The sequence below is a fragment of the Pseudonaja textilis genome, chromosome 2, assembly GCF_049901715.1.
Source record: "Pseudonaja textilis isolate UNSWEBS1 chromosome 2, rPseTex1.2, whole genome shotgun sequence".
NCBI lineage: Eukaryota > Metazoa > Chordata > Lepidosauria > Squamata > Elapidae > Pseudonaja > Pseudonaja textilis.
This window is the reverse complement of record NC_141991.1, coordinates 63194120-63212454: the sequence shown is the minus strand read 5'-3', so window position 1 is coordinate 63212454 and position 18335 is coordinate 63194120. Positions and strand designations below refer to the sequence as shown.

General features: G+C 42.9%; 1 protein-coding gene across 4 annotated transcripts in view; it reads left to right on the top strand.

The window, feature by feature from the left end:
* Window positions 1–18335, top strand: part of SEMA3F (semaphorin 3F) — a 148198-nt gene that overhangs the window by 11047 nt on the left and 118816 nt on the right. For all 4 annotated transcript variants that reach the window (XM_087924095.1, XM_087924097.1, XM_087924096.1 and 1 more), the window contains exon 2: window positions 2414–2573. In XM_087924095.1, coding sequence (XP_087780221.1) covers window positions 2462–2573 — 112 coding nt within the window. In that variant the 5' untranslated portion in view covers window positions 2414–2461. The remainder of the gene's footprint in view (window positions 1–2413; window positions 2574–18335) is intronic.

Below are 18335 nucleotides of genomic sequence, written 5' to 3'. Positions count from 1 at the left end.
CAAATGAGAGCAACATGTGAGCTTGTTAATTGCAGTTGGGCTCCAATGGCCTGGCTGGGATTCATTCCTCTAGTGAAAGGGAGCCCTTCTAATGTTCTAGCCGTAGAGACAGAGCAATCCCAGTTGCACTCATGGAGGTGTGTGTGTGTGTGGGGGGGAAAGTACCCTCACTCAGGGTCCACGCTTGTGTTACAGAAGCAACTCGCTCTAAAGTTGCTGAGGAGGCTGGCGACGTGCTGGATCCATTCTTGGGGGTTACCTTTGTATCCAGACACAAGAAATCATCTTGAAATATGTACTCCAGCTTGCTCAGCCCTTGGATCTCTTTTCGTCTAAAGGAGGAGACAAATTTATCTGCACTGAAAAGTTTTGTATTCATATTTCTTTTGAGGGCTAGAAATATTTACTGTATGAAAAGCTAAAAGGGATTTGGTCTAGAGACCTTCTTGACATGAAGAAATTTAGCAGAAAACCCAGAGGGCAGCAAAGGATTACACTTCCATCTAGCAAACAGTCCCGTGTGTGTGTGTGTGTGTGTGTGTGTGTGTGTGTGTGTGTATACATTCAGTATTAGGCAGTCTAATGCCAAAGAATACCCCATATCACTCTAGAATGGGGTTAACATTCAAGATCCTCTTTGTGTTTGCCTTGCTTGTATAACATTCTCCCCTATGTGCCCAGATTACACTAATCTGGGTCATACATCACACGAAGAAGTGGTTGCTTACTGTCTTGTGTGATCACCGCCACTGTGATTTCTTCATTACCATAAGAATTGGGAAACCATGGTTAATACAATGTGTCAATCAGGTGGTCAGGATGATGGTTTGGGTTTTTACTAAAAACATGGGAATTTATATGGTTATCTGTCCTTAGATTTGGAATGTCTCCCCAGAATTTTTTTAAAAATTATTTTAAACGTAGCATGTTGGACTACAAGGTCCCTTCCAGCTCTGATTATCTGTTATCTGTTACATGTCTTGGAATCACATTCACATAAAGAAAAATCACTTTGGTTCAGTACTTTCTCAGAGCCTACAAAAGATATAAAGTTCCAGGTGTCATCATGGCATTTGTGGACTATTGGGGAGTGGGTAATATCAGGGTGTAATTTGCACTGAGATGTTGTTGTGCAAATTCTAATTCTATTTATTGATTGGACATATCCAACAAATCTTCCTCTTCCTATTTTCTCCACAACAACCCCACGAAATGGGTTGGGTTGAGAGAGAGTGACTGGCCCAGAGTCAACCAGCCGGTGTTCATGGCCCAGGCAGGATTTGAATTCCTGGTCTCCCATTTTATTATCTGGTACCTTAACTACTCGACCAAATTCTAAAACTAAACTATTGTCCCATTCCAAACCAGACTGGACAACTCACCTCAGTCAGCTCCGGGGGTGGGTTTCTACTGGTTCTGTCTACCTCTGTAGAACCGGTAGCTCTGAAGAGCAGCAGACATAGAACTGGTTCTGTGTCTGCTGATGTTTTTGCCCACCCACCCACCCACCTAGGCTCTTTCCTGATCTTTATTTCCTGATTTTTCAACTTCAGCTGCCGAACGAGGCACAGCTGCAGTTAAAAAAGCAGGAAAAGAGGGCTGTTTCAAAGGCTGCTTCTTTGCAGGCAGCTGCTGATGACTATTTACAGGTGTGCGGCTCCAGCTTGCAAGGAAGCTCATAAATCCTGAACTGGTAGTTAATCCGGTTGTATCCCACCCCTGGTCCCAGCACAACCACCTTGCCACAGTCAACTTGCCATGGCTAACTCACCACTGCAGTACAATCCACAATTCAATTTAATTATTTAAAATTATTTTTTTAAATTGTTTTAATTTTTGACATTCACATTTCATTTTGTCCCTCCTTTGTCATCCTTTCTTTAATAATTCTATCCAACTATTTGTTTGATATTAGGGTAACTCTTGTCCTGTCGTGAATTGTTCTGCAACGAGTTGGCCATGGTGAGTTGACTGTGGTGAGTTGTCATAGACCCATCCTATACAGCATCAGTTTCTTTGCTTCAGTATCCTCTTTCCTGTTCCAAAAGTTGAATTTTTCATCTTTAATCTGTTTATAAAAAAACAGTGATTAACATCCAAGGTCTGCGTAGCTGGAGGATATAGCCTTCTGAATAGTTTAGCTCAGAGGTCTCAACCTTGGCCACTTTAAGACTTGTGGACTTCAACTCCCAGAGTTCCTCAGCCAGCTCCCCAATTGGAACTCTGGCTGAGGAACTCTGGGAGTTGAAGTCCACAAGTCTTAAAGTGGCCAAGGTTGGAGACTCCTGGTTTAGCTGACAGGTTAATAAGTCATTCTATGGCAGGTTAGTAAGTCATTTTATTTCTTCAGTTCCCATTTTAAACTTGAGGAAGTTAACATTTTTTGTCTTTTCTTTTCTCCTTCCTCTGCTAGAGTGGCTAAGACATCTGCTTGGATTTTGGATCCTCAGTTCTCTGCACCATGCCCCTAGTTGGTTTTTTGCTCTGGGCCATTCTTCTCATTGTGGGCTGGTGGCCCTCATACTCCAAGGATTACCTCTTTGCTACTCCAAGGGTGCAGCTCACTTTCAAAGGTAAGGACACCGTTTCTGAATGAAAACAACATTAACAGTGTGATAGTAAACTTGTTTTGGGTTTTCCTTTCTGGACATTGGTGGTTTATCAAAAGTTCTCCATCTGGAACATAGTTTGGAGACAGAGCAAGATGCAACCTTGAAAGTTTCAATGGCTAGTTTATCTGAATGATTACTCTGTTTCCAAGGAAGCAGCTTGAAGCAAATCCTTTCCTTAGGACTCTAGTCATGATTATAAACAATGCTTTTCTAGAACAGGTTCCGAGAAGCCCCTGGGCTGGTAGCCTGCATCAATCAAGCACATGGCACATTGCACTTCAGTGCCTCTCTCCATCTGGAGAGAACTAGCCTTGCAGCTTGTGGCTTTTCCTCAGATCTTTGAAAGAGTCAAGCACCATGGCTGGCAGTGCAGGCAGCAGATTGACAGCTCAGTAAACCCAAGCTGCTGAATGCACTGAAGAGTTGGCAGCCATTCATAGACTGAAATCCCCAAGAAGGGACTGGGCTACGATGAATGGGCCCTCTGCCTGTTGTTGCTGAGAAGGAGACAGGTGTTGGGACGCACTGCCTGTAAATGTTCAGGGTTAGCTGGTATGAAGCAATGATTGCCTGTGAAGGATGCTGAGCTGAGTTGACAAATGGAGCTCCAAGGGTAGGAAGCTGACATGGTAGCCTCAGCATGTGACTACCCACTAGGAACAGATGGCTGTAACTTATGTGTCATTTCCTCTTAACTTCCCTTCCTCTTCCAGGCCGCAGGGAGGCAGGCTAATGCACTTATTTATGGCTGGTGTATATTTAGGCTGCCCCTTCTGGATTCACCAGAAGGGGATTAGGAAGAACCCACCTTTCAATACTCCCACTAAATATTCCCATAACGTATCTTAGATTGAGCGTGAGAACAACAGGTGTGTTGTACAGTACCTTAGGGGAAACCTTTAGGGGAAGCAGCCTCTGATGTTTTATGGGCCATAACCAAAGGCAATCAATAGGTTAACCATCAACTCTGACCCTAAAACAATGCCTAGCTTGCTTACCTGGGAACACTCTGAAAGGCCAGTAGGAATGTTGATTGTTTCTGCTGCTCTTCTTTCTCCAAACAAACAACTTTTCAGAATGTGTAGTGGTAATTTATGAACATGGAAGATTTGTTCTATCTACATACCTCTTTAGATCAACTAGATAGAAAAGAGCAAATGTAATTGTCTTCCACATTAAAAGAGGGGATTTTGGCTGGGCCACCTTATCAGACAGAGGTGAGTGAACTGTGAAAAGTTGACATAGCTCATCTTCTATTGCACCCACTCATCCTAATTTTAGATCTAATTGTTTATCAACAGCAACATGGTATGAATTAACTGCCATGCTAGTGGATTGAGATGCTAGTGGGATTGAGGGGCCTAGAGCAGGGGTCACCAACCTTTTGGACCTCAGGGGCCACCAAACTCATAATTTTAAATCCTGGGACCACTAATACGAATTTTGACTGACGGTGGCTTGCTAACATTGGTGGGAAAGTTGGTCCCATATTCCAGAGCTGCAGTAGTCACAGGACTGGCCCTTTGGTCATCCCAGAGCAGCTGCTCCTCCACCTGGGTGCACCGGCCTGTCATGGACTGGAGGAGCTGCTCCGGGATGACCAAAGGGCCAATCTTGTGACTACTGCAGCTCTGGAATATGGGACCGACTTTCCCACCAACGTCAGCAAACCACCCCGGGGGGGGATTTCTCTCTCCCGCCATTGGTCTTACCTTCCAGTTCCAGCTCACATGGCTCTACTCAAGGTTTGCACTCAGCCAAAGGGTGGGGGCCAGTGGGCCATGTGTACCTGGACAACCTGGATTAATTGCTTTGGGGGGGACTGCTTTGGGGGGGACATTTCTCTGCAGACCACCAAAATTTTCTCATGGCCCATCAGTGGTCCCCGGCCTACCAGTGGGCGACCACTGGCCTATTAGATGGATGCATTGCAACACTGGAGGCACCTGTAGATGCTCTTGAGATGCTGTTTCTGGCTTCTCTGATTTCTGTTGTTTGGGAACAGTATTTGAATTTATGCAGATTTAATTCTCTCTTATGGGTCTGGCATCAAACCCGTGCATTTCATGTGTGAATATAGGCTGTTCCTGTGCTTGGAAATATGACTTGAGAAACTTACGTCATTGGTTACTTGCTCAAAGTTTCAAAATACACAGAACATACTAAGAGTATCCATGCTTGGCAAATTGAGTTACCTGCCACAGTGGCCTATCCTAACCTACCATTTCCTACCTTTTGTGGACAAGGTGGTCCCCTGCACCTGCATTTATTTTTCAGGTGCTGATTATATTTCTGTAAGATGGGCTAGCAGCCTTCCCCAAATATACAAGAAACCTCAGCTCTAAGAACTGCAAGGCTTACAGACCTGAGGGAGAGGGTGGATAGAGAAGTACAGGATGACCATCCGAGAGGACTACGTCTCCAGTATCTGCTGACCGAAGTTATTGCTTATGCTCAGTAAAGATAGGACAGCTCTTGTCTTATTTTAAATTATTATTATAACTCTGCTTTGCCCAGAGCTGTGTTCTCTGTGTGTTCATCTCTTTTACAAAGAAGGACTTAGTTCTGGAGAGCAATCTGACCTTTTCTTTGCAGCATGAAAGGAAGAACAAGGGTAGATGGAAACATGATCCATTCTGCCTTTAAGTAGTGTGTGTGTGTGTGTGTGTGTGTGTGTGTGTGTGTGAGTTTAATTGAAATCCTCCTTTTGGCTTGTTAAAGATTTCTGCACCCCGTGGAAGGAGAAGTTCAAACTGAGGACTTTGAAAAATAGTATCTTTGAGGTCTTTTATAAAGGGGTTGGTTTCCTGTTGTTAATCTACTTTTTTTTTTTAAAGTGGAAAAGCATTAACTTTGCCAGGGAATTGGGATTTTTTTTTTCACTGGATCACCTGACCCAGGGTTTTGCGGCTTTGATAAAAAAAAGCAAGAATAAATCATAAGACTTGGCAATAGAGCTGAAGGCTGCTTGGAAAGAATGGCCAAGACATCTGAAGGGATGGAAGAACTTGGGTAGCAGAGGTTGAGTAAGAGATGGAGAGAGATGTGAAGTTGCAGGAAATGAGAAAAGAAGCTGGACTGATTGTTAAAAGCATACAGTTTAGATAAACTGGGACTCTGGAGAGCAATCTAAAAACAACTCAGAGGCACTAAGCCAAGGATTAGGAGAACAACATGAATGAAATAAGAGCTCAGGAGAGGAAAGAGGTGTTTTTTTTAAAAAAATGGGATTATTGAGAAACGTCTAGGAGAAAGAGTGACCTGTTCTACAAGAGATGGTGAAAGTAGAATTGGGGAGACTTGGAATTGCATTCTTCCTGGGAAAGATCTGATCTAATCTGATGGTTACATCCAAGGCCATTAATTTTATTTCAATAGCTCCATGTGTGTAACTGGAATAGAGGGGCAATAATGATGCAGAAAGAACTGTGGAAAGAGGACCAATGGGGAGAATGGGAATATTTATGATTAGTAATATGCTTGTTCAATGTTCTTCTTTACTGACTATTCTTCCAGCAATTCCTGCATTTTCTCAAACTGCCATTCTCAATTGCATGATATTGATGTGTTACTGCCACTATGCACTATATGGTCAGCCACATAAGCCTTAATGCAATTATTCCTTAGCATGCCTGCATGCCCAGGGACAGTGGGATTAGAGCTGAAAGATAAGCATTATCATGCAAAGTATGTAGCAGAAAACATGCTTTGGACATGCTCTCACAGATACTTTGGAAGCTTTTTTTTTCTGAACCTAATTTCTCAAAGCCAGAGCTAATTTACACTACAGCTTCGTAGCATGACAGATGCTTTTTAATAAGCCCATTCTAAATCTGTCCACAAAGGCAGGCTAGTGGTCTCATGGCTCATCTAAGTGTAGATTAGCCTTTAGCACTAAATCAAAAATGAATCCAAGGCATAGATAAAGAGGTAATCCCTAAGAGCAGGTAGAGATTTTTGTGTCCGCTTTCCTCCATTTTTAGCAATACTTTTCCTCAGAAATGTGCTTCTATTTTCACTCCCTTTTTCTCCCATTTTATGGATGCTGCTATTATTGGTGGTCACTGTGACTGCATTTAATTCAAACAACAGACAAGAAAAACTGATCTGTTAATAAGGCTTTATTGATTCATGGGGTTGTCACCTACTATACGCCTTCATTCTTCTTCCTTTTTCACAATTCACAAGTAAATGAGATTCATGGTCCCTTTTGCAAAACAGTTCCATGCAGTGAGAGATAAATGGTGAAAAGTGTGTCATGCGATTGCAAGACAAACTCTGCTCTGTTGTGCAACCCTGCTGTCAGCTTTGGAAGCCATATTGAGATCTGATGCTCCCATGGGGGATGGATGGTGATTGGGCCAGGTGATGTGATGATGGCTAAGGGGCAGGGGTGGGATTCAAATTTTTAACAACCGGTTCTATGGGCATGGCTTAGGTGGTAGGCGTGGCTTGGTGGTCATGTGCCTGGATGGACATGGCTTGGTGGTCATGTTATGGGCTAGATGTGACCAACTCAATATCACTCACATCGAGGCACGCATCTCCTCACCTGGCCTCTCATGACTGTGGGGATGCTGCAACAGTCATAAGTGTGAAAAATGGTCATAAGTCACTTTTTTCAGTGCCATTGTAACTTTGAATGGTCACTCCACAGAAACAAAGTACCAGGAAAGGAGGGGAAAAAAACTCCAGAGATGTTCCTGAGACAGGAAGAATGCCAAGAATGTAATAAGGGTCAACGGAGAGGCAGTTTCTGTAAGCAACACCAGAATGTTTCCTTCCTGCCTTCCTTACAGGATTAGACCAGTAATTTCTTCTAACAACCAGTTCTCCGAACTTCTTAGAATGTTAACAACCGGTTCTAGAGAATAAGTGCAAACCTGTAGAATCCCATCCCTGCTGAGGGGGGATGGATTTATAGTTTTGACTTTTGCAAGGAATCCTGAATCTTTCAGATTAGGGATTTCAGAGTTGTGCCATTTACTATCCAAATAAAAGGAACCTTTGAGAGATGCCTGTCTTGGAGTTATTGGTTGAAGTGGAGGGTTGCTGGAAGACTGACACCTGCACTGCCACCCTGAAAGGTTCTCTAGGCCATCCTGTTCGGTTCTCTCCCTGATTAATTTCCAAAGATAGCTGGGGTGGTGTACGTTATAAAAACAATTCTAAATTTAAGAAATGCACAATCTGTTGGTGCCTCATAGTGTTTTGAAATGAGTAGTTAGGTCAAATCAGGGGTGTCAAACTCAAGGCCCACAGGATGGATTCAGCCCATGGGGTGCTTAGATCATTTGGCCCATGGGGCCACCCTGGAAATAGTGAAGGACCAGCCTGCAGTGCCTCTGCCAGTGAAAACAGAGCTCAGGAGGGTTGCGCATGGCTATCCGCTGAAGTGATATTCAGCAGTTCTGAACAGTTCTGGAAAATCGGTAGTGGAAATTTTGAGTAGTTCAGAGAACCAGCAAATACCACCTCTGACTGGATTTTACAGTAACCTTTCCCTGACATGCCCACCAAGCCACGCCCACAGAACCGGTCGTAAAGAAATTTGAATTCCACCGTTGGTTTTCTGGGCCCTATTTTGTCTGGTGAGAGCTGCAGGAGGATCCCCCCAGACCCACCCGTGCCACCACAGGTGGCCCCAACCCAAGTGATATTGAGCTGGCCATGCCCACCCTGGCCACGCCCATACTGTCCATGGCCACCCCATCCCCTGAGGTCAAACGCAACCCCAATGTGGCCCTTAATGCAACAGAGTTTGACACCCCCGTGTTAAAGGGATTTTGAACGCATTTGATTGGTTTGATTTAGGCTTTGGCAAGGTCTATATTTGATCTGGGCATTTGGGGATCAGAAAACTTTTGTTGTTAAGGAGAATATATCACCCAATTCTAGTTTTAATGCAACTAGCCTAATTAAAAATTTAGATGCTCTTTTCAATTGTCCAATTGTCAGAAAGAGCAGGAAACTGATTTTGGAGATAAATGAACAGGCACCTTCTATTGCCACCCTACTCATCCTCGAAAAGATCTTAGGACAACATTTTTCTGCCCTATTTTAAAAGGACCCATTTTTGTAATGTCGCTCCAATACTCCTATTGTCTGAGCTAGACTGATGTCGCTTAGTGCAGACTCATTACAGCAGTTAATAGCCTATTTTGCCAAGGAAGGACCATCCCTTCAGCCCTGCCAATGCTTATCATGCAGTCTAATAATTTCTATGCTTCCATTTCCCAGAACTGCTGTAACAGCAGACTGGTTAAAAGATCTTTGTTTAACCAAGCTCCCTTTATTTTTCCCTGAGTCAATCATTTGTGCATCCGTATCTTTCTCCCTTTTATCAATGTGGCAAATGAAAAGAATTGGAGGAAGGGAGGAGGTCAGTGAGAAAGTGGGAAACGTGGGAAGAAGAGTTAATCATTATGGGTGCTTAACATGGCCTAGGCCACCAGCATGGCCAGTAATACTGCAGTCAGACCTTTAGAGATAGATGAGAGAATCATTGTAGAGAAAACCAACCACTTCCCTGGGTTTCTTTTTCCTTGGCAGGTTAATCAGCAAAAAAGAAAAGAAAAGCATAATTTGGTACCAGCAGGAAGGGGAAAAGCTATAACAAGGATCGGCTTGCAAGCAGTGTTGTGATAAGCATTGTTATGAATGTGTAATCATATATAGTAAATTCATGGTTTGGAATAACAATAGTGGATGGCAACAGAGTGAGGCTAATAGCCACTCGTTTTAGTAAGTAAAACATCTTTCCAGCTGATTTTGACTTTATGGACACATTCATGTCACTTTCGTGGCTGTAGTGTGGAAGTAGTTTGCCACTGCCTACTGCCGAGACCTTTTTCATTTCTCAGTTTAGTCTACAGATGAGCTTCTGGAATGGAATGGAATAGAAATGGGAATAGAAATAGAATAGAATAGAATAGAATAGAATAGAATAGAATAGAATAGAATAGAATAGAAGGAATAGAATAGAAAGGAACAGAACAGATTAGATTAGAATAGAATAGAATAGAATAGAATAGAATAGAATAGAATAGAATAGAATAGAATAGAATAGAATAGAAGGAATGGATAGAATAGAATAGAATAGAATAGAATAGAATAGAATAGAATAGAATAGATCAGAACAGAACAGAACAGAACAGAATAGAATAGAATAGAAGGAATGGATAGAATAGAATAGAACAGATTAGAACAGAACAGAACAGAACAGAACAGAACAGAACAGAATAGAATAGAATAGAATAACAGAGTTGGAAGGGACCTAATCCAGCCCCCTGCTCAATCAGGAGAACCTATACTATTTCAGATAAGTTACTGTCTGGATTCTTCTTAAAAACCTCCAGTGAATGGAGCACCCATGATTTCTCAAGGCAGCCTGTTCCACTGATTAATTGTCCTCACTGTTAGGAAGTTCCCCCTTAATTCCAGGTTGCTTCTCTCCATCCATTGCTTCTTGTGTAGGGGCAGTTAATATATGGGCACAGACAGTAATGACTTCTCCTGAAACAATATGTGCACGATGAGCTTGAAATTAAAATAATGCTAGGATTCAATGGCTCTTGCCATTTTGAGAAGTATGACCCGTACAGCAGTAGCCCTCCAAAGAATTTGGCATATTGGATTCCTTCACCTTCAGTATACGCAGGAGAAGCAGGAAAGAACTACAGGCTATTTTATCATTATTTTCTTCATCTGATCTAGAGGCTGTCAATGCTTTTGCATGACCTACCAGGAATGATGTTCGCACTTGAAAGCCAATGGGTGCATATGGCAGTGCATCCAATGTTCAGAAATCTTTGCTGACACACTTGCCTTTAACAAAGATCAAAGGGCCAATTGATGGGAGAGTGGCATTTCTCTCATTGCTCATGTGAAGAATTGTACTCCTTTTAATAATACTACCTGAGTATGGCAAATCTCTTTCTTAACTGTGATCAGAAATGGACTCCAGGTTTTCTGCTCAAAGCAGACTAGAAAGCTTTCTTTTATCTCTTGCAACTGTTTATTTCATTGATGCAACCCTGTTTGCATTAGAATTAATCTGTCACTCTTTCTTTGCTTTTGTGATAACCACAGAAGGAAAACACTGCTAAGAGCAGTATTTTAAAAAGTGCTGTGGAACACACATACTTCTTAATCTAGGAGCTCAATTGTTAGAAAGTGCGTGTATGTCATAAACTCATTTCACTTGATAGCGAGATTGTATTTTCAGGGGGTAGACCAGAGTTGCTCAACTGAAAGTTGGGACCAAAAAACCATACTTGGTCTTTCCTGTGCAGGGTGGGTGGCACCAAGTAAAACTCAGTTGGGTTGACAGTAAATTAAACTGAATAGGATTACACATTCCCTATATTTAATGACCTTTTTTGTCCTGATAACATTACATTTTGATTGCAACTTTTGAGAGGGGAAGGTGTCAGGGCAGAAGAGACTGGACTACCATCTTGTCAGAAATGCTATAGGGTCTCTTGCTTGGGTGGGTGGGGTGGTTGGACTAGATGACCTACTAGGTCCCTTCCAACTTTGTTAATATCTGTTAATTACAACTTTGAAGGATGCACATGTACCCCCAACTTGTGTGCCATTGCTGCATATAGACTATTTAATGCTAGCCCTGGTTGGTGTTTTCCCTAATCCACTCTTGTTATTGAATTTTTAACCACTTAGTCCTTGGAATTTAGACAGCAACACGAATTACTAATGACTATTGTCTAGAGCGAAAGGCTATGTGTAGAGAGCAATGAGTTGAGATTAACCATCTCTGGAGATATTAGGAAGGCAGCAATGGTGGGTTTTTATTGCAATGAGGTTTAAAGTGCTTCAAATGGTCAGAACTAATCTCATCACCTTCAGTTACATTAGTCTTAACTGGACTAATGGATCTCACTTTTCACATAAAGAATTAACACCCACAGGCCAATACAACTGGTAGCTTCGGTCTTAAAAGCAGGAAGGTGCTACAGTTGACATGCTACCATCTAGTTGGCCAACATGTAGACAGAATGATGAAGCAGATAGACCTTTAATTTGATGCCAACATGACTCTTCTAAAGCTGTTAGTTCTTCAGAGCATTTGCATGGTGCTGTTGGGAACTGAGCACTGGGCTCAGCAGATGAAACATGGCTCCACTGAGATAGCGGTTACATTTCCTAACCATGGTTAATGGCAAGATGGAGGAGAATGCACTGATAGGACAATGGTGCATGCTGAAAGCAGAAAAGATTGCCTGACTGACCACTTTGGAAGCACTGCTCTCCATTTGGTAAAGAGTAAAACAGTTTGCTTCCTGCTTCAGCCAGTTGAAAAAGCCTGTTGTTCTGCTTATACCAGTGTTTGTACTAACACTCAGTGGGAACACCCTGATCACTGCTACTGAATCATAATTAGAACCCTGAGATTAGCCTGTCAGTGTCATTCTGCAAAGAAATGGTGCATACCGCATACAATTTATTGGTGGCTCAAGTTCATTCCAGCTGAAGAACTCCAAGGCATCAAGAACCACTATCTTGTGTATTGCTGTCAGATTTATCAAGTTAAAATTATATGTATTGGCAATGGGAGTACAGATTTTGAAAATTTTGTGTTTGTGAAGTCTGAAAGTTGCTGTGGGAATGTCATTAGAAGAGACCAGAGTATCTCCCCTTTCCCTGAACAACAAAACTCAGATTTGCCATACTCTGCATGGAATCTGACATATATTTGCTGCTTTAAATTCACCTGAACAACAATCTTTCTAGACATTCTTCGTAACCAGGCATTTATTTAGTATTATTTAGCTCTGAGAGAAATGTTCAATTTTCCAATAGCAAAGTCAACCTGTAATAGTAACATCTCATCCGAATATGTCTGCTCCATGTTTCAGCCCCAGCCCACATGCAATAAATGGGGCCATGTCTCCGGAAGGGAAATAATAACCAGCAATGGAAAATTTGGCAAGATCCTGACTGGTTCCCCTACTTGCAATTTAATTTTGTTTTCTGAGGAAGGATGAGATGGGAGAAACTATTTATATCATGTTGATATGTACATTTTGTTTCAGGATTCTTCTCAGGAAAAACAGGTTAGCTATTCTTAGCCAAGAGCTCAATAACCTTCTTCCCACATCCCTTCTTGTTGCATGAATTTACTTATTTAGACGGCTGGAGTCAGTTGACAAGCAACTAATATTTTACCAACCTGCCAGCTCTTCTATGCTGGATGGCAAGAACATAAGTTGGGGGAGTGTGGCTGACCAAATTCTACTCTATTTCTGTTCTTTGGTTGAATGGAATAAAGTAGAACAAAAACGAAAGTCATAGCTGTAGTCCATCACCTAGTTGGCAAGCAAGCTGTTTTCTTTGTACATGACTTAGTGATTCAGGTTGGCCTAGGAAACCATGAATGTAGGTTTATAACTTCTACAGCCACTCCAAACGCTGACACAGCATTTGGAGTGGCCTTGGGAATCCTTTCCTGTTCGCTTCTCAATCCAATGCCTAGAGGTGGACAGAGCTTTTCATTCTTTTGCAAGAAGAGAGAAATGGCATCAGCAAGAGAAGAAAAAGGAACAGTGGACATCCTCTCCAAATTTTGATGATGGTTTTCCCCATCATTTGTTTTATTTCTATTGACATGTAATCAGACAGGAATTAGAACAAATAGAACAAAAGGCCCAGTATATAATAAAGATACGCCCAGAAAAGCACTTTTAGGATGTTCTTGATTGATATGTTCTTGCAGCAAAATGTCCCTGTTCTCTAAAATCTAGAGGAAGGTGGAGTTTCCACTCAAAGAAGTGAGTGTTTACAGGAACGTGATTGGTGTCTCATTATAGCAAATACTAATAACACTTTGAATATTATTTCATAGTTGTTATAGTGCCAGTTTTATAATCCGCATACGGCCCAGAGGTGGTATTCAACCAGTTTGCACCGGTTCGGGAGAACTGGTAGCTGTGATTTAGCATTGGTCACTGAACCAGTGGTGACCCCTGGCTGGCCACACCCCCGTGCAAGAAGTCTCCATCAGCCACCCCTTTTTTCAGAGCGAGAACCTTGTAGCTGCCACCCCACTTTTCCAATGGGCCGGTGCATGTTGTGCTTTTTTCAGTGGGCCTGCAATGCTGCAGTTGCAGGCTTCTTGCAGCCAAAATTATTGATCTCCAGCGTCGCTCTGCTTCTCCAATAGTCCGGCGCCACCCTATTCTATGTGCTGGCTGCTTGGACTTGCCGGGCCCGGCACATAGAACAGGATGTGCTTTTTCAAGTGGGGCTGGACTCAGCTGGGGCAGCAGCTGCAGGCATCTCATGACAAGGGGGGCAAGAAGCCCTGGGACATCCACCCACCCACCCACCTGCTGGCTGGCCGGGCCGGCCCAGGCTGGAAGAGGCACGTCTTCCAGGAGAAGGAAGAAAGTATGCTCTGGGAGGGTGGGTGCCAGGCCAGCAGGCGGGTGTCCTGGGACCACTTAAAGCACCCCCATGGAAGAAGCCAAGAACTGAGAGCAAAAGTAGTGCGGCAGGGGCGACAGGGGCGTGTGTGTCCCTCCACAATGAGTGTGAAGGGATCCACTGGACTCCCCATGCCTCTGAGAAAAAGAGGAGATGCCAAAGCCCTGGCTGTCACCCAGGAGGGGACCATGGAAGGACACAACACACGCCCCTGTCGCCCACACACATGGGGGTGCTCTTAAAGTCGATCTTTAAGAGCTGGAAGACATTTTGTTAGATTGCCGCTAAATCATTGTTGGGAAAGGTGTAGCCCCTGAATACACGAGAAGTCTTGGGCAAAGTTCTCTGACTTTTAAAAGGCATCCGCCTGGTGTCTGCCTCCCTTCACACTCCTTGTGCACACTGGGAATGCCTAATCGGAATGAGAGAGCGCGAAACTGGCTGCTATGGGACGAGCACCTTGGCTTTCCCTCTTGCTCCTCACAGTTGCCCTGAGTCAGTGCAGTTCTTTACTGGGGCAGCCAGATGGCCACAGCAGCGCCTGCAGCAGCAACAGTGAGGTATGGTAAGATTTGGCATTGAAAATTTATCTCTGAGGGGCTTTTGGCAAAAAAAACAAAAACAAAAAACCACCCCAAAATAAGACCCATTCAGCAGGCAGACTCGGCAGAAGGTACACAGGGAATCATCCTGTCTCTGCAGCATTGGTCATGTGACTGAGTGGACATGGCCAACTCGACGTCACTTGCAGCAAGGTGCCACACCACCTTGCCGAGTTGCCCATGACCACCCAGTCACATGACCACCAAGCCACACCCACAGAACCGGTAGTAAAAAAAATTTGAATCCCACCACTGTTGTGGCCTATTGGGTCTTATGGGTAAGACTAACAAAGCAATATTATTGACAATCAAAAAGCAAGCTTCAACAAAAGAACCCAGAGCTTTAAAATCAAATCAGAGAGATTTGCAGGGACTCAACAGTGAATTAACAGGAGAAACCTTTGCCAGCCAAAGTTAATTATCAATTAAAATTGGTATTACTCAATAGAGTGACTTTATGCCAAAATCAGAAAGACGTAGTCTCGTTGAACTCCTAGCAGCAAATTAAAAATGATAAAAATAGCTGTAAAGAAAAAAAAAATCTCCATATCAGTTGCACTGAAAGATGAAATATTTGTCAGCATCCTTGGTTAATGCACTCTACTGACACACTAACCTGAATCATACATGAAAGACACCAGTTACCCATACACTGATGGCACAAATGCTTCAATGACTTCTTTCTCAGCTAAAGCCAGTGCATTACACTACCAGCACCAGCACCTCCTCCTCTTCTTCTTCCTCCTCTTCTTCCTCTTCTTCCAAGCATAGAGAACCTCAGTGGCACAGTGGCACAGTGGCACAGTGCAGTCCTGCAAGCTACTCCCACTGCAGTTTGGCAGATCGTATCCCACCATGCTCAAGGTTGACTCAGCCTTCCATACTTCCGAGATGGGTAAAATGAGGACCCAAATTGTTGTGGGCGATATGCTGACTCTGTAAACCACTTTGAGAGGGCTGTAAAGCACTATAAAGCGGTATATAAGTCTAAGTGCTTATTGCTCTGTTCCTGCAGGTGCAGGGTCTGCTTTTTGGATCATTGAACACCACTTTTTGCAGTCAGCTGCAATCTCTGGTGCACGTCCAGTGCATTACACATCATGCAAGTGTATGGTTAAGAAGCATCTCCAGAGCTTCTCTTCTCAGAAGCAGTCTGATATGTAGGACAACAGTAGCTGATGCCAGCAAACAACCATAATATGACCGAAACCACCATTAAACAAAACGAGGTAGTCACATCAGGCAAGAGGTTTTGAGGTATCATGTTGGTTATTGATGATTTTTTTTACTTCTAAGGACAGAAGCAACTTTAGTGGCATGTGAATTGACTTGGGTGCAGAGGGTGAATTCATGGGGAAGTAAATAACGAAAACAGCAACGTTCCATCACAATGCATGCTCCACCATCAGATCTTCTGCTTGGATGACTAGGAGGAGCCTTTTATTTCATTTCAGGCTGCAAAATATCTCGATGACCCGTTTCCTCTATTTAATTCCTATCCGTTAGAAATATAAGCGCTTTCTCTGGCAATTCCAGCAGAACCAGCAAGGGTAAGAGGAAAAGGAGAGGCAGCTTGAGAGTTTTCCAGTTGTGGAAAACTCATGTTTGAACAAGAAAGGAAGCCCTGCCAATTACAATAGCCAGCATTTTCCATCCTGTAATGAGCAGAAGTTGGTTTCTAATGGCTGTCATTTCCCCCATTTTTCTCACAACAAGGATGGGCTCAGGGGAGATCCTTGCCCCTGCCTAGCTTCCTGGTCACATGTGAAGGAACCCATGGGAATTGAGCCGTATAATAGGCAGTTGCGGCAGTGTGTGTGCTGAATAGCTCTACTCCACCCTCTCCAAAGATACCATTCGATGACTGCATTTGGCGATGCTCCAGCTGGGACAAGAAAATGTAGTTTTGAAAGAGCCACCCATTGGTGGGAGCTGCTTTGGAATTCTGCCTTAGAGAACTGTTTGTTCTGATTCAAGGGCCTGGATCAGGTCCTAAAAGAAAAAAATAAAGCTGAGTATGCTTGAGCAGCAGGGACGATAACTAGAGTGCAGTGTAGGTTTGGTGGCTCTGCTTCCCCTTATGCACTTTACACGGGGGCTGTGCAGAGGCAGTGAAAGCCCCTTGGAGAAAACAACCTGTTGCTGGAGGGCAGGGGAAAGCGCTTGTGTGTTCCATCCCACCCAGTTGCTTTCCACAGGGGAATGTGGGGGAATGGCAGAAGAGAAACAGATTATGCCTGTTTTCAGGCATAATCTCTCCCTGCCTGGTTTGACTAAGGTCAAATCATTCGACTTGCCCTGGCAATTCTAGCTGCCAGCAGCAATGAAGTTGGGCCTCCTGTGAAATGAGGCCAAAGACTGGAGTTCTAAGAATTCTAAGAATAATATGATTTATCCTCTACAGCTGTCCTCTCTATTTAAATATTTTCACAAAATAAAATGATAAAGTCTCCCTTCAAACTGTGCGCGAGTGCTGGCAACTTCTTGAATACATCCATCTAGTTTCCTTGGCAACAATATGGAAGCAGCTAATCTGTGCTTCTGGAACTTTCTGGGGGTCTAGCCTACAGTGCTGGTCTCCCGTGCAAGTACCGACCAGACTTGAACCGCCATTATTATTATTATTTTTTAAAATAGCAATAGCACTTAGACTTACAGACCACTTCGCAGTGCTTTACAGCCTCTGTAAGAGGTTTACAGAGTCAGCATATTTACCCAACCTTGGAAAAATGTAAGGCTGAGTCAACTTTGAACTGATGAGATTTGAACTGCCAAATTGCTAATAGCTGGCAGTCAGCAGAAGTAGCCTGCATTGCATTCTAACCACTGCACCACCACCAAATGCTGGTTCATAGATCCCGAAATATTAGTTCCTTGTCCTAAAAGCACATAGGACAAGTATATGGCACGTATATATAATTGGCAGTTCCTTGTTGAATTTTTAGATATTTCAGAGGATATGTTGGCCCTGGTTATCAAATGAGGCACAGTAAGACCCATGATTGTGGCTGTGGAGATGGAATCGAGACTCTGTTGTGAAGGCATCTATTTCAGCACTGCTACCTCAATCACTTCCTCTCCTCTCAATTCTAATACTCTTGTCGATCTATAGGACTTCTTAGTTTTGTGGATGTCTTAGTTCTACTAAACCATATTCTTTCCAAATCATGGGTGGTTCAGAAATCTGCCAGGGTTGGGGTTTTTTTTTTTTTTTGCTTTTTCTATTTAAAATGGTGTTTCTATTTAAAATGGTGTATTTATTTAGCCCTAATAGTTTCCATTACATCCTATTTTACCCCTAATAGTTTCCATTACATCCTATTATTGGATGCCTTAATTTTTTTGGTATTCTAGGCATAAAAATGTTATGTCTTACACTTTAATTTGCTTGCCAACAAAAAGCATTCAAGTTAAGTACTTTAGCCTGAATCATATTATTTTTGTTGTGGAAAATAAGGTGGAAGCAATCATATCAATGTAATTTCATTGCTATTATTTTATTACAATGAAAAATATCAAGTAACAATTAATAGAAAACAGCGTGACTTTCTCAAATATTATTTGCAGATTGCTCATGGACAGATCTGAAGAGTTTCTCAAATCTCTTGGTTTCTTATAAGAATGAGCAACATCCATGCATACCACACATGTGGTTTTCAGGCTTGAATATGAACTT